The sequence below is a fragment of the Argiope bruennichi genome, chromosome X2 (assembly GCF_947563725.1).
Source record: "Argiope bruennichi chromosome X2, qqArgBrue1.1, whole genome shotgun sequence".
Taxonomy (NCBI): Eukaryota; Metazoa; Arthropoda; class Arachnida; order Araneae; family Araneidae; genus Argiope; species Argiope bruennichi.
Window position 1 is genome coordinate 112229510 of NC_079163.1, and position 15822 is coordinate 112245331.

The window sequence follows — 15822 nt, forward strand, 5'->3', positions numbered from 1 at the left end:
ACTTACAAATGCTGTATGGGTGCCAATTATTACGATGAAATATTCTCTACACTGTCGGTTTTGGACAGACTGTTTGTAAACTAGTATGAGGGTAATTTGAAAAATACGCCAGAATGTCAATTTCTGTATCGCATGTATAATGACTCATCTTTCTTGTTCGTCTCCGGGAAAATAAAAAATCCTATATTTGTAATCATTAAATCATACTGTAAACATACTGTTTAGAAGGATGCCGAAAATGCGGAAAATCACGACGTTTTAAATTTTTTTACAACCAGGTCATGATTACGAATACATGCAGCATAAATCGTTAGTGTATCCAAATGTCCCATCCCAAGTAACTGGAATTTGTTATTCTTTAAGAAAGTACACAGTTAAAACAAATAATTTTATTTTTCACTCAGCATTCCAGTATTTCTCTAAGATATCTTAAATTTTCAGTTTCTCTTCCATTCACTACGAAGTTGCAGCTGTTGACCAATCCGAATGAACAGCATCAAGCGTGATTAAAAAAATTTTTTAAGTCATTTAGATTGAATTATGTTCTACTAGAAAAATATTTACATAAAACAATTTTTCCTCATCGAATAAGTTTGCACTTCTGAAATAAATGCTTTAATCTAAATTTGTGATAAGTCTACTAAATTTTAAATTGAGGATATATCATCAAATTTGTAGACAGAAATGTGGAACTTTGTATGTGCATAGATAATAAGTAAAATATTTCTCTTACTACTAACACTTTTACACTATGTGGGGGGGGACATATAAATTTTTAAAAAACTTTTTATTATCTCTCCCCACAGAAGTCAAAGCGATTTCATACAATTGCTCATCTTATTTAATAAAGCTTTGTAAAGGGAAGTATATACCTACGTGCAATATTTAGCGAAACAAAAGCTTGTTATTAGTTATATAAAACTAATTAATAAGTTAGTTAATATATATATATATATATATATATATATATATATAATGTTTGTGTGTCTTTTACCATACTTAAATTGATATTATATATTTATTGTTATTACTTATGATTAACTTTGAACTATAGTTAGAACAGAACAAAGATCTTTTGAATTAAGACCACTAAATGCATCAATAATATTTCAAGATTTTCATCTTTTGATATTATTTCTTCAGCACATAGTTTTAGTATTTGTATTTTTGAAACTGTTGCAAGATTTTCTTCTGTGGAAAGAAAAGTCTAAAAATGGAAACTAAAACTAAAATTGTGAGATTTTTTTTATTATTTTTAAAATTATTGAATATTTTGTTTTGAAGGGTTCATTATACCTGAAGTTTCATTTTTGACATAATTAAATTTAGCAAAAACTAGAAAATAAATGTGAAGCTCTCAATTTAATTTGAGCAAGACTAGGCCAATCAGCTAGTTATACGATAAATTTAATTTATCCACACATTTAAAATAAATTCTTTTTAATACCATTTGTTTTTGTTGTTTTTTTAATAAATCCACTTTCCTTCAACTAGAGTATTTTTACTTTAGCTTATGAATCAAGTGAATCCTTAATTTTTAATAAACTTCTCAAAATCTAATGATTGACACATTCACTGTTTAGAGCTGCAAGTGATTATCTTAAACATTAGAAGCCCCTTAGAAGCTGTTGTTGGAAAAATCGGGGGAAGTTTTGTTTCGTTAGCTTAAAAAGTTAAAACAGCACATTTTGTACACTTTTCACTTTAGATACTGTGTTTGACGTCGGTTTTCACTTGGTATTCTAAATGTTGTCATGATTTGAAGTTAGTTACATATATCTTTTGGAGATATTAACTGAATATTCCATTCATTTCTAATAATAAGCCAAAAACAACAATAAATCGATTTCTGAATTTAAAAAACTGCCAGCTCCTTTAAAATGTCTACTATGGAAGCAATCAATATTTGATTATGTAAGGTAACAGAATCCCAAATATTCTAATGAATAACTTTAAAGGTAGAAAAGCTTGAAATCCAAAATAAAACTTTTATATCTAAATTAAATACTACAATGTGCATTTCTTTTGTTAAAAGCTAAAAAAAGGGCAAATATTTCCACTACTACTTTATACTTTTATTGAAATTTATTACAATTTGTCCAGACTGTAGATGGAAGTAAAAATTATATACAAGAAAAAATTTCCATTTTTAAAAAGTAGAAATGGGGTATTCTTAATGCTTTTGAAAAATTGATATAGAGACTACCTTGCAACTTTGTTAACCAATGGGAAAAAAATTCATTCTTACCGATGAAATAACATAGGAAGGCGTTCATCTCGATTCACATACTGTCCCAGATTATTGACAGTTTCTTCTTTTAATGTACCCTATAAACAAAATTTCAGAAATTTCACTTTAAAACAAATTGAATAAAAATAATAAGCAAGTTCCTTTATTTAAACGTATTTAAATAAATATGTAAACGACCCTAAGATAGAAATACTATTTATTTTAAAAATAATATAAAAAAAGTACTAAATAATGATAAATAATGATTTTGAGAATCCATTTAAAGAAGTTACTCAATATGAAGCTCAAATTTTTGTGTACATACTCGCATATGAACCCAATCAACTGCATCTCTCACGTCTTGAAAAATTGATCTGTAAGCCATGAAAATGTTTCCATTCTTGATTCCATTTTTTCCTCTAAAACAAAAATTACAGCAACACATTCATTTTGGAAATTCAACCATTTCATACCTAACTCTTTGGCATGACAAGATAACCACCGGCTATGAAGCATTTAGTAGGTGATATTGTTAAAATTAGCAGTGATGGAAAGGAATATGAAAAATCATATCCAAAAAATGAACAAAAATGAAAGAAAATTTGTTAACATTTCTGAGAAGTGCAATAAACATCACACTACTTCATAAACAATTTTGAAAATAACAAATAAAATTAAATATTTTAAAACCTATCAAATGATAAATTTATTATAAAGAGTAGTTTAGCATGAAATAAAGCTGAATTAAAGGGATATCATAAATTTGAGTTTCAATTCAAATTAAGAAATGCACAATAATTTGAAATGCAATAATAATTTAGTAAATTTAAATAGGAAAAGAAAAATAAAATTTACAAGTTAATGTACTTCAACTGCCATATAAAAAATAGACATTTATAAAAATATTTTTCTTTTCTTTCAATCACAGTACAAAGCTCAAATTTTTGTGTACATACTAACTTATGCTTGTTTTCAAAACTACTGAAAAATGTCTCTGCAATGAGTTCTCAAAAACTTAGCGTGTGCCCATAAGTTCCCAATTTTAATAAGTTAGAAACATTTTTCGTTATTTAATACATTAATGAAATATTCTGCACAATTTAATCATCTAATATATTTCTATATGCCGCCTGTGGCTACTAGACAACTCGCTGAGATTAATGTGTTTAAATTCAAATAAATCTCTTAGGTATAACTTCATAATCCTAATTCCCACAACAATAAATTTTAAAAATTAACATGCGATAGATGGTACTTTAATGTGCTATTTTATAAGCCAAGTTATTTTACAGCCATGCTGTTTTAATAGTCTTGCACTTGTCCCATTGATTGAAAAGAAAATCTTGCCTGATAGATTCAAATTTCATGGCATAGTAACCATCCGGATAAACTATCTTGAAACTGCAAATAGTCTTACACATTAATATAATTCTGATTTCTAAAGTAAGCGGCAGAGAAATTTAGCAGAACTTTTCATCAACAGCTTTCACCAATGAATAAAAATCTTGTGATCACATATTTGAAGAAACAACTATTTATTATTAAACATTCAAAATTATTTTAATTTCACCATAGAATGAAAACTGTTGCAATAATGAGCTGTTGTTAATAACGGAACAAAAAAAAAACAACAACAACACATTTCTTTTAATGCCAGAATTCAGAGGGAATAAATCCACAACAGTTTTATTCGTAAAAATAGTGCTAAATTAATTTCGTGCAATAATATTTCTGGAAATTAACAGCGGAAAACACCAAAACCTCACTTAATTCTTAATTAAAATTCTAATTCAAACTACAAAAAATAATTTTAAAATTTACTTCCTACCCATGAAAATATATTTGTGGCAAATTTGACAGTTGTAGAAATAACATTCAACACCAAAATGCGAATGGAAATAATAATAAAGATAGGTAAAAAATTCAGATTACAAAATACATTATTTCCATAAATCAATAATGTGCTTCGATTGAGTTTCACTGATAAAACGCATTCCTCACAGCATTGCAATTAAATACTAAATTATACAATAACTAACTTGTACGATTAATGTTTAACTATATCTCACCCCACAGGAAATGTAATTAAGTAAACAATTTGTTCTTCTCTTTTTAAATTTTCTTTATTAATATTAACAAAATAAAAGCTGAAAAATGCCATTTAGATAAGAAATCAAAATAATGTTATTTATAGCACATTACAATTGTGCAAAATTCAAGCAATTATTATTTAAATTTTAAAATATATAGTAAGCTTTATTTTTTGCATTTGAACTTTTATATTTATTAGTTTATTCATATATCATCCATCTTGAATTAAAGACGGTGTTTTTTAAAAGCTTGCGCTATAATTTTTCTTAAACATAAGAAAATGTGCTTTCCTGATAAATAGAACTTTTCATACATTAGAGATTCTACGACACATAGAAAATATTTGATACAGAAGGAATTTAAAACGAGTATAATATTTTGCATTGTTTCAAGCGACAAAAGAATCGCATGAAAACATCTTTTACAAAAAAGATTTATGAACATTCATATGTTTACAAAAAAAAAAAAAAAAAAAGAAGTGTTGTATTGAAATAGTAATTAATTGTACATGTAATATAAATCTTTTTTAATTCAAACAATTAGATATATGATCAGAAAGGGTTAGAGGGAACAAAGAGTAAGTGGGAAAATGTTAACAGTATGAACCTTTGAAGCCTTAGTGAGCTGGGGAACATGCACCTTCCATAAATACTTTAGAGGAAGACGAGCAACAGTTCCCTGCTTTTTTTTTTCCATTGCTATTTTCTAATGCTTATTTACTTTAGTTACCACCACGTTAAAAGAAATGAAATCAAAATTTCTTGTCATTATTCATCTCCTACATAGCACTTTACCTAGCAAATAATCAACATTATATATTTCTTGGATCTGTAGACTATAATGGTTACGAATAAATTCTCACACCTGCGTCATAAATTTTCATCATAGGATAATTAGGAATATGATTTGATATTAAAACATCGGTATTTATAAGAGTATTTATTAGGTATCGGTAGGTAAGTTCAGAGGCGGCGACAGTGGGGAGGGGGGGGGGCAATTGCCCCCCGTCGGTGACCGCTTGCCCCCCCCCCCCATCGGCAAGAAGTTGAGGATTCCGTCGGGAAGTCTTTATTGCTTCGGAACGTAGGTGTGGTTTTAGTTTAACGTTTAGTTCAAGTTTGGTATTAACGAGCATAATAATTTAAAACCCATCTTAGAATTACTGCATTATAAATAATCGAAATATCCGAGAAATGATTTAAGTTGGCAGAATAGCAATGTTCCACAAATAGCCGACAAGGCTACTGGTGAATACATTTTCCGACAACTCTACGTAAGTCGATTAAGAAATCAATGCAAAGTGGGTCGACTGATTGTCGAACTGTCATATATTCAACCCATAGTTTGCTCAACATTCGGCATAATAACCAACGAGGTGAATAGCGTCGCCTTTTGCTCACTATTCTTTGTCTGTCGACTAAGAAATCGAAGCGGCGGATGTTAAAATGAAAGGTTATCGGGCATCTAATTTAATTGTCGGATATTCAGTCTATAGTTTGCATCACATTTAGAAGAAAAGCCGACGAAACGACAAGTGAATAAAATATCGCGTTTGCAATTTTTTTTTTTTTTTTTTGGTAAGAAACCAATGCGACGGACACCGATGACGTTTGCATATTTGGCAGTACATGCGATAAGATAGCAGGTGAACAGGCGATATATTATATATATACACACACACATACACACACGTACTAAAATTATCTATCTGAGATTGCACTTGTTCAATGAATTTGTGCCTCAATATTTTAGATTCGGCATTCAATATTATAACTATATAAAATGAAGTGCAATTTTTCTTTTTCTTCTGCCAATTATACTGTATTAAAAATTATATAATTCCAAATATTTCTGAATGTTTAATACACTTTGGATAAAGTGTATAATATAAAGATGATTAAAGAAGTTGTTCATAGGATATTCATTTACAATATATTGAGAAAAACCAACGCACACACTTTTTTTTAAATATTAGTTTACAATAGCTCTGAAGGCGAAAAGTATTTAACAATAACTCGTATTTAAAAATAAAAATAAGGGAGTGTAAATTCAATATCTTACTGCTTTTGAATAAAATGTAGTCATTTTTTAATTTAAATACGTACGTATATATAATTACATTATAAATAGCTCATTTTTTTTACAAGCGCATTTTACATATCTTACTATGACATATATAAACAAAAGAACTTTAATATTTACAAAATATTAAAGTTATAAAGTTTCCTCCGTCCATCTTAAAAAACAATCACATCCCCTTATATTTTCCATATTTTATATAATTCCTACGCACGTGCTCGGAAGATATTTTAATGCCGCTTGTTTGGTTACAATCATTATTTAAAAATTCTTTTCGGTTTTTATGCTGGTGATCATATGGCCAGATTATCGAATAGGTAGAGTAGGCTACTGCCTATGGTCCCTTACAACTTCAAGGGCATCCAAGAATTTTTTTAATTTTGTTTTTTGACGGTACAAAGACATTTCTTTTTATACCGACATTCTAGAACATATTCTAAATAAAATCAACATTCGTTTAAATTTCAGAATATTAAAAACTTATTTCATATTCCCAGATTTGAGTTCTTGCTAATCAGTGAGCTCTTGTTCGCGTTTAGTTGGCTGACAGATTCAACAATTTCCTTCCATCCTTCTTCCTTCTATAAAGAACGTACCCTGCGATCACAAAAGAAGGGGAGGGGGAATTGCAAAAGTAATTCGGAAAATAGTGTCACTTGTCTCATTGAAGGGGATGTTCGTTTCCGACACTTCTTTCAAGGATAAAAGGGTGAGACATATACGTCCTTGCCCTTATGTAGAAGAGTTGACAATGTTTCTGTAAATTTCTGTTCGTTCTTGTTTTCTGTCTGTACTCATTTATAAAAACTACTAGTTTATATACCTAACGTTGCTCGCAATCAAAATACTTCGTTAGTTATAGCTTTAAAATTTAAAAAAATCATTCTTTATAAAATATTATAATATACATAATACTTTTAGCGTTTCATGTTTTTAATTAAAACCAGAATGTCAATTAAACCAGACTATTTTTAAAAAATGACTATAAAATTCCTTATTACACAATCGTCCGCAATTACTTAATTATTTCTTAAATTTGGAGAGAAAAAAATTAGTGAAAATCAGGGAAATTACAGGGTACATTTTAAATTAAAAATTACAGGGAAATGAAACAGCATTATTAAAAAAGAATTTTGAATTTTATGATGATATAAAAACATTTCTTGTAGAATAATTTGCTCCGAAGTTACTGTAGAAAAACGATAAAATTTCGGTTATTGTAATTAATTGAATATTTAATTAACTTCCATACTTAAAAAAGGTAACAGTATTTTCTCTCCTTTTCAAATTTTTTTTATTTATTTCGGTCCAGTTCTTTAGATCTATAAAATATATACACAGCCACAGTGATCTGCATTTATATTAAGATTATATTTTTAATTCTCTCAAGATACTGGCAAATTTTATTTTCATCGAGTTTTTGAAGAAAGCAGTTTTTAAGTTTTGTTTGACGAGTAGAGAACACATAAATACAATTTTTAAAATTAAAAATGTACTTTTTAAAAATTTTCATTTCTGAATGACTTAAAGGGAATTAATTCATCAGCCTTGCATTTTTTCTATATACCAAAAGAATTTTAAAAAAAGAATGTAATATTATTTCTAACAAAAGAATTAAGAAGTAAATAATAATTGAAAAATGAGTTTAATAGCAAGTACTAACAGGTATAAAAACATATTATTGGATCTTAACACTTGCACATTTTAACCTTTTGTTCTGCTTGCTTTTTTAAAAATGAATTAGACTTTCTCATTTTTTCCATCTCAATTATGAAATTTCTTTTTCCTGCAAGACATATGTAGCTTCATGAAGGAACTTGTTAAGCAATTAATTTCGATGAATTACATTTAAACAAAGAAATATTTTCATTCTTAAATACTAACGTATAAGCTCTTTTAAATATAGATACGCGTTATATATATCGATACAAGTTATATAAACATTTCAATAATTACACTATCCAGATCAAAAGTTTTTTCATGAAATTTAAGAACTGTCATATTCCTATAACAAGAACACGAATTATTCGTTCCTGTTAAAAAAAAAATTGGGAGCTCCTTTTTATTCTTTCTTTTGAAAAATATACAATTTTGATTTACGACAGTACCAGAATTTTAAAAAGCATTCTTCATGATTCATAAGAACAGCTTCTTTAAAAAGAAGATAAAATATCTTTTTGAAAAACTACATATATTTTTTAATAATTCCGTGGCATTTTTTTTTTCTTTTGCTTTTTTGGTATCTCAACGTTAGAAAAATATATATACTCCTGTAATTCAGATATGTCCATATTCTTTAATGCATATATTTAACGTTAGAAAAATATAAACATAAAAAATATAGTTTACAGAGTTTTCTTCCTCCGTAGTAAAATGTGCTCATTTATAGAATAAATTCTTAAAAACTTTTTTCTGGAGCATTGACAGTGCTCTACTTCTCTTCTTCTTGTACATACTACTATAAGGCAAATTAAGCTTATTTTTACGCTAAAAACATTTACCAGGCTCTTGTAACTGATGACACCCAACATCAGTTAAAAAGGGGGCAAAAATAAGCTGATCTTCATAAATTTATGGCCGAGGGAAATTCAGTTGTAAAATCACTCGACAGCTCCAATTGACTAAATATCTCAAGCTGTTGCCAAGGATTCAAGACAACGTTCTTCACAACAGTTATTTTCAATCGAAGCAACGTTCCTTCACAACAGTTATTTTCAATCGAAGCAACGTTCTTCACAACAGTTATTTTCAATCGAAGCAACGTTCTTCACAACAGTTACTTTCAATCGAAGCAACGTTCTTCACAACAGTTACTTTCAATCGAAGCAACGTTCTTCACAACAGTTACTTTCAATCGAAGCAGTTACAAGACCGAGCTAAAAATACTATAACTTGTATAGAAGAACTAAAAACCTGCTTTGTATGAAATGAGTTATATCCTACTTATTATTTTATTTTAATCTTATATTAATTATTAATTATAGAAACGTGATATCTTTTAAATTTATCTAAAAAAGTTCTGCAAATATAAATCCTTTTGAATGTTCATATTAAAATAGAAAAAAACATTTGTTGTATTCGAATGCCTTAAAAATAATTGGGTTGAATATATATATATATATGTAACAATTTCGAATCCTGTCGGCTTTTTAATATTTAAGCATTATTTTATGTGAAGCAGAATGCAGTTGGAAGACAGTAAAGATACTTTTAATTTCATGACGTCGTTTTATTTCATTTTGAAGAAGCAAGCATATGTACAAGCGATGAGCACACAGAACGACAGAGAAAAGGAATGAGGAAAAAGCTCTTGGACATTTTATCCCTGGTCTTATATAACCTATGATTTTGATAGGGAAAACATTTCTTCATAGTACTAATATATTACGAGATTTCGATAGGGATTTTCGTTACATGCGCGGAGAAGGCAGGGGAAACAGAGGGAGATTTTAAAAAAGAATTTGCCTGATCAGCGGTATTTTATCTCTTCACGCAGAGTGTGGGAAAGTTAGTTTTAGCTGATTCAGCAGTTTAACAAAGCTTCTCTTGAATTAATTAAATAGGGACAGTGGAATTGGATCACGAAATAAGAGAATGAACTTACTATGGGCTAAATTAAGATAAAATCTTGGAAATTAATTAAATTGAAATTAGAGTTTAAAATATCATTACATATATATATTACATTATTTTAAATTAATAATTTATATATATAGCAATTTTAACTCGTCAGAAATAATACGATTTTTTTTACACAATCATTAAAATAATTATTAAAATTTTGGTATAAAGTATATATATATAATTTTAACATTATATATTTGATTTACATCAGTTCTTCCTTTTTCCAATATATTCAATTCCAGTGAATCTTATAAAAATGTTTATTTGTAAGCATATATACAATAATTATTTGATAAACAGTCCAAATAATTATTATAATTAGTTTTTTTTATTAATTATATAAGCTAATTACTTTTAAAATGTAAAATTGATTATAGTGTGATATCTGGAAGCTAAATTTGAGAAATGTTACTTGCCCCCCCCCCTCTCGGAAAATTTCTGACGCCGTCTCTGGGTAAGTTTACCGATATTTATTAGAGTATTAAAAAACTGGTACTTACCACGTGGACCATATTATTTATATTATATATATATATATATATATATATATATATATATATATATATATATATATATATATACATTTCATAAATGGAAAGTGCTTTTAATAAAGATTTGATGCAGTTTGACGTCCAGTACGGCTGAAAACAAGAAAAACGACGTCGAGGAAGAAAAAATATGACGCTGAGAGAGGAATCTGAAGATGATGATTTTGATTCTTTTCAAACAAAAATGGAGGTTGTGGAGAAGGAGTAAGTAACACCTCGAATCATCCAGGATTGATTTTTCAACAAAGATATTTATTTTGATCGATTATATACCGACTGAAAAACCTTTATTCGTAAGGCTGTGGGATTGATGGAATTGACGTTAATCAAATGAATACGACAAATTTGAAAAACACCAATCTGACTAAATTAAAATTTGTTTTGAAGGTACCGATAATTAGCGATTCTTGAAAGTCGGATATAAACTTCATCACCAGCTCCTATAATTTATGTAGCCATTTTCAGGTAGCTAAATATATGAGAAAATGAGATGAATAAAGGAATAAGCATTCGACTTGAAGTCAGAGAAACATTTTCAACTAATAAATTCAACTATTTGTCCAATCATTTTAAAAGTCTTAGATATTTTCTTGTCGTGTCTCATAATATTTAGTGATTTCAGTCTTTATAAAGATTCGTTTTCCGACTTTTCCCAACAATATCGGGGAAAGAATGATTAGATATTACTCCAGATTGAAGGTGTTAAATAGTTATGATAGTTTATATGCTATATTCCATTAATATAATATACTTTATTGGAAAACAGTAAAAAGTAGCATTTTGGGGTAGTTGAGAATGAACAATTAAATTAATTCAAAGACAATAATTAGCAGTTTCTGATAATTTCGCATTCCTAATCAATCATCACTGTAATCACAAGCCAAACCAGATGCTCTCAATTAACTCATAATATCTAGGACAATTGGAAGTGTCACTATAAGCAAGTCTGGTTGATTAATAAATTAATTTAGAGAAAAAGGTATTGCTTAATGAGACTTCCAGAACACAATTATGCACTTGAATAAATTGCAGGTCAGTTTTTTATCTCGTATACGAAAATTTCAAATCAAAATACGTTTTCAATTACCCTAACTGGAATTACTCGCTTATTTTCATGATGACAAAATGTGAAAATTAGCTGAGACTTTGTAAACAGTGTATTTCATATTCATACAGAGAAAGTATGTTTCTCATGCATAATTAATAAATGGCTCAACAAGAAACATTAAAGAGACAATATTCACACGCTTAACATACACTTCAGTTAAGGAGGTAAAATAAAATTAAAATGTTGGAAATGTATTGCAAATATCGTTGAAACTTGTCACTCATATAAAATCACTTCGAAAAGAAAAAATCATTTTGTTGTCCTTAAGTTGAAAATAAATTTCTCTTTTTAAATTTCATTTTTAAATTCGTCACCATTTTTTTAAAAGTATACATTTTTCTTTCAAATGCACTTGTAGATTCGCTAAGAATACATTGCGCAGTGTTACATGGGTGTAAAGATACATCCAACATCAAAGTTAATATAATACTGTTTGTACAGAAAAAAAAAAAAAATGAGAAAATTTAATGCTATCTCATTTTAAATCATGTACATAAAAAATTAAGCCACTAAATGTTTATTTCAAGCACAATTTTACATCTACACAATGATAAACAAATACAAAAAGCCTCCGCATTTTTAAACCATAATGGAGATGAAAAATCTACTAGAGAGGAAAAGCCCTTTCAAATTTTGATTTGTATGCGAATTTAATTTGATATCTTTAGTGAAAATATAAATAACTTCTGAAATATTAAAAGATACAACTTTGAACTTTTGAAAATGTATATAAAGGGAAGATCAATTAAATAAGCTTGTATAATAACAATAATTTGACAAAACTCTTGGAAATGCGTTCCTTTAATTAAATTAATGATCCTATTAATAACACAAAATCCTGATTAATATTCATATGCACTTTAAATATGCAATTAAGTTATTAGATTTAATAATAAAAATATCTCAAACAGAAAATCGTAGAATTATTTTCTTAAATAATCAGAGTGCAAACATTTTACACACTTACAAAAGTAATGAATTACATCCAAAAATAAAAGAAAAGATGAAGTGTACATGTTTATTAACAATTAATAACAGAACTGAAATGCAGACGCTTCATTACATCAAATAGATAATCGTTTTCAGAAAATTCTTTTTTCTAATAAAATAAATATATTCATGATATTCAAATCAGATAGTTAAAATAATACTTACGGAATGTATTCAGAAGAATTTGTAAAATAATCAACCAAACATGCTAACAAATAGGCTTCTAAAATAAAAATAAAAATTAATCAGTATTTAAAAAGGATTCATATGTTATGCACATTTTTTTTAAAAAATCAATCAGTATTTAAAAAGGATTCATATGTTATGCACATTTTTTTTAAAAAAATCAATCAGTATTTAAAAAGGATTCATATGTTATGCACATTTTTTAAAAAAAAAAAATCAATACATTATTTCAAGAGTAGATTTTTTTTTTTGAAGAAACCTTGATTTTGTGGCATATTTTTAATATATATGTATATTATAATAAGATGCATCAAGTACAATCTTTTGAAAAATTAAGGAAAAAATATTACGCCTTTAAATTTAGATGATAAAGAAAGCAAAATGATTTCGAAAAAATTATAATAATTAGCAAGGCTATTTGTTTGAAATATGATTAATTGCAACAGCACTATTTTGCAAATTAAAACCAGGCAAAATTCAACTGAATATACTTAAATCACAAATATTATATAATATAAATATTGCATTTATAATATAAATAATATTATATAAATATTTCAAACCAATTTACTGAAGGAGATTGCTTCTTACAGGACCATTAAACAAAATGTTTATAGAATATTACATCTTATTATATACTCCAACAGCAATTAAAATTATATATAATTGAAAAAATGAAAGAAATTTATTTTAAATTAAAAGAAGTAAAAATAGAAAAAATTAATAATTCAAAATTAATCGCATTCAAAACAAGTTTTAACAGGTTTTCCCCATTCTAAAATATTTCACTCCAGCAACAATTAAAATTTTTAAGATAACAAAAGAATCGGTTATTTAAAAAGATCAATGGCTAATATTTTTTACACAGTTACTATGCATTTAAACGCTTGGCAACAAAAAGTTTCCAGACCTTTTCTTTAAAATTAACAAACATAAGGATTTTTCTGTCAGCAATAATGACACAAAGAAAAAAAAATACTTTCCATACAGTAATAAACAACAAATGTATCGCTATACATTTAAGAAAATACTCATATTTTTAGTTTTAAAAACAAATATTTTCTTTTCAAGTACATCTTTTAAATCGTTATATTCTAAAAATTCTATTCGTGTTCAAGCTTAGTTTTTATTTGCTTTTCATTAAATTACTAATAAAATTTATGCAGCTGAAATAACTTACGTGTTTCGAAAAATATTCAAAGCAAAATACTTTTAGTTATTTAACGAAAATCTCATCGATCTTGTATACTTAATAAACATTGCAAGAAAAGATACACAAATGCATTAGAAATACTTTTATTCCAGGTAATGATAAGAAATAACATAGCACATGCGTGTAATATCGCCAAAGCAGAATGGCGCACTAGGATTAGGTGAAATCGTAACCATCCTATACCTTGTATCATACTGATATAAGTACTTATATTGATACAAGTACCAATTTGATAGCTGGTATCAGTCAAGCACACGATACACTACCAGTCAACCACAGCTGAGACCGATAGCTGATACTGAGACAATTCCAAATTAAGATTTTGCTTCCACGGAAGAAGTGCTTCGCTTACTGATGATGTGACAATTGCATGGTTCTGACAATGATTTATGGGTGGTTGAGAAAAGGAAAGGAAAGACTTTGCTGATATAGTTAATATAGGAGAAGGAAGGGATTTTTCAATGCTATGTATATTGTTACATGAAGTAAAGGATAATTATGGCTAGGGATGAAAAATATATAGTCAAAAAACATCATGCATGCTCATAGCATCACCAAAACAAGATAGTGAACTAGACTATATCGATTTAATACTCTGTATCAGATTTATATAATATCACCAGATTGAATACCAATGAAATCTCAGAGATTATCAGCCGGGTTCAAAAACTGATGCCAAGTGCATGATAATCTTAAACAGTTTTGTGTACCTGATATAAAGTGACAGGTTGATACAGTATCACCTAACCGTATTTAGGACATCAATCAACATAGCATCTCTTGCCATAATTATAAAGACTGTTCTAACCATAATTCACTAACTCATCATAATACAGAAAAAAGCCGGAAAAGATGACGAACCAGTATATCATAATATTAAAATTAAAAACTTGTACTGTAAAGAATTTCATCTTTAAGTGATGTAGTCTTTTGATTTTCCTGTATACATAATATTCTACTTTTAATATCTAGCTTTAATGCTACACAATATCCAACATAACTTGAGTCTTATACATTGTATATATATTATAATCCAAAACAAAATTCATTCTAATGTATATCGTTAGATCTTTCAGGAATAAATTGCAACACCGCTTTAAAAAATTTCAAATATACGTCTTGGAGTTTTATGATGGAATCATCAAAACTGTATTTTGGCAACTAATATTTAATCTATGAGAACATCCGATCTTGCATGAAAACGAAAGTTGGTAAGCCATTTTAGAGGTTACGTAAAGTAAAATTCATCGAAAACACACTAAACTATATAAAATGTTGCACTAATATATACTCGAACAAACAAAGCATCAAGAAAATATTACAACGTTACTCACCAGGCAAATTGAACAAAGTATTCAAAATATAAATACGATTATCATGATGCTGGATGAACTTGTTAGGGTACAGATTGTAAATTTCGGATCTGAAATGATGCATTTTTAATAATATTAGTTAAAACCTAAAAATGATTGCTATACCTAATTGCAGAGAAACTATTCAAAATGTCCACTGGATACTTTAAATTACATGATAAGTTTTTTTTAAATTAACACTGCTACATTTTCGAAGATATTTTCATTTAAACAAAAATTATTGCAAAAGTTATTAAATCTCGTACAGGCAAGAAATTAAACAACAAATTAAAATGATAAGATAACACAAATTGACTACTCCGACTCGCCCTACATGACCGGATCGCCTCGACAGCACTGGCGGGAATTAATGTAACAATCGCATCGCGACAGAAAATTTT

The 15822-nt window shown here is 27.8% G+C and overlaps 1 protein-coding gene across 7 annotated transcripts in view; it reads right to left on the bottom strand.

Moving 5' to 3' along the window:
• Nucleotides 1–15822, bottom strand: part of LOC129960029 (cytosolic purine 5'-nucleotidase-like) — a 46806-nt gene that overhangs the window by 12393 nt on the left and 18591 nt on the right. For all 7 annotated transcript variants that reach the window (XM_056073042.1, XM_056073045.1, XM_056073041.1 and 4 more), the window contains 4 exons: nt 15404–15492; nt 12836–12893; nt 2556–2649; nt 2249–2328 (listed from right to left, as the gene is read on the bottom strand). In XM_056073042.1, the coding sequence (XP_055929017.1) occupies nt 2249–2328; nt 2556–2649; nt 12836–12893; nt 15404–15492 (321 nt within the window). The remainder of the gene's footprint in view (nt 1–2248; nt 2329–2555; nt 2650–12835; nt 12894–15403; nt 15493–15822) is intronic.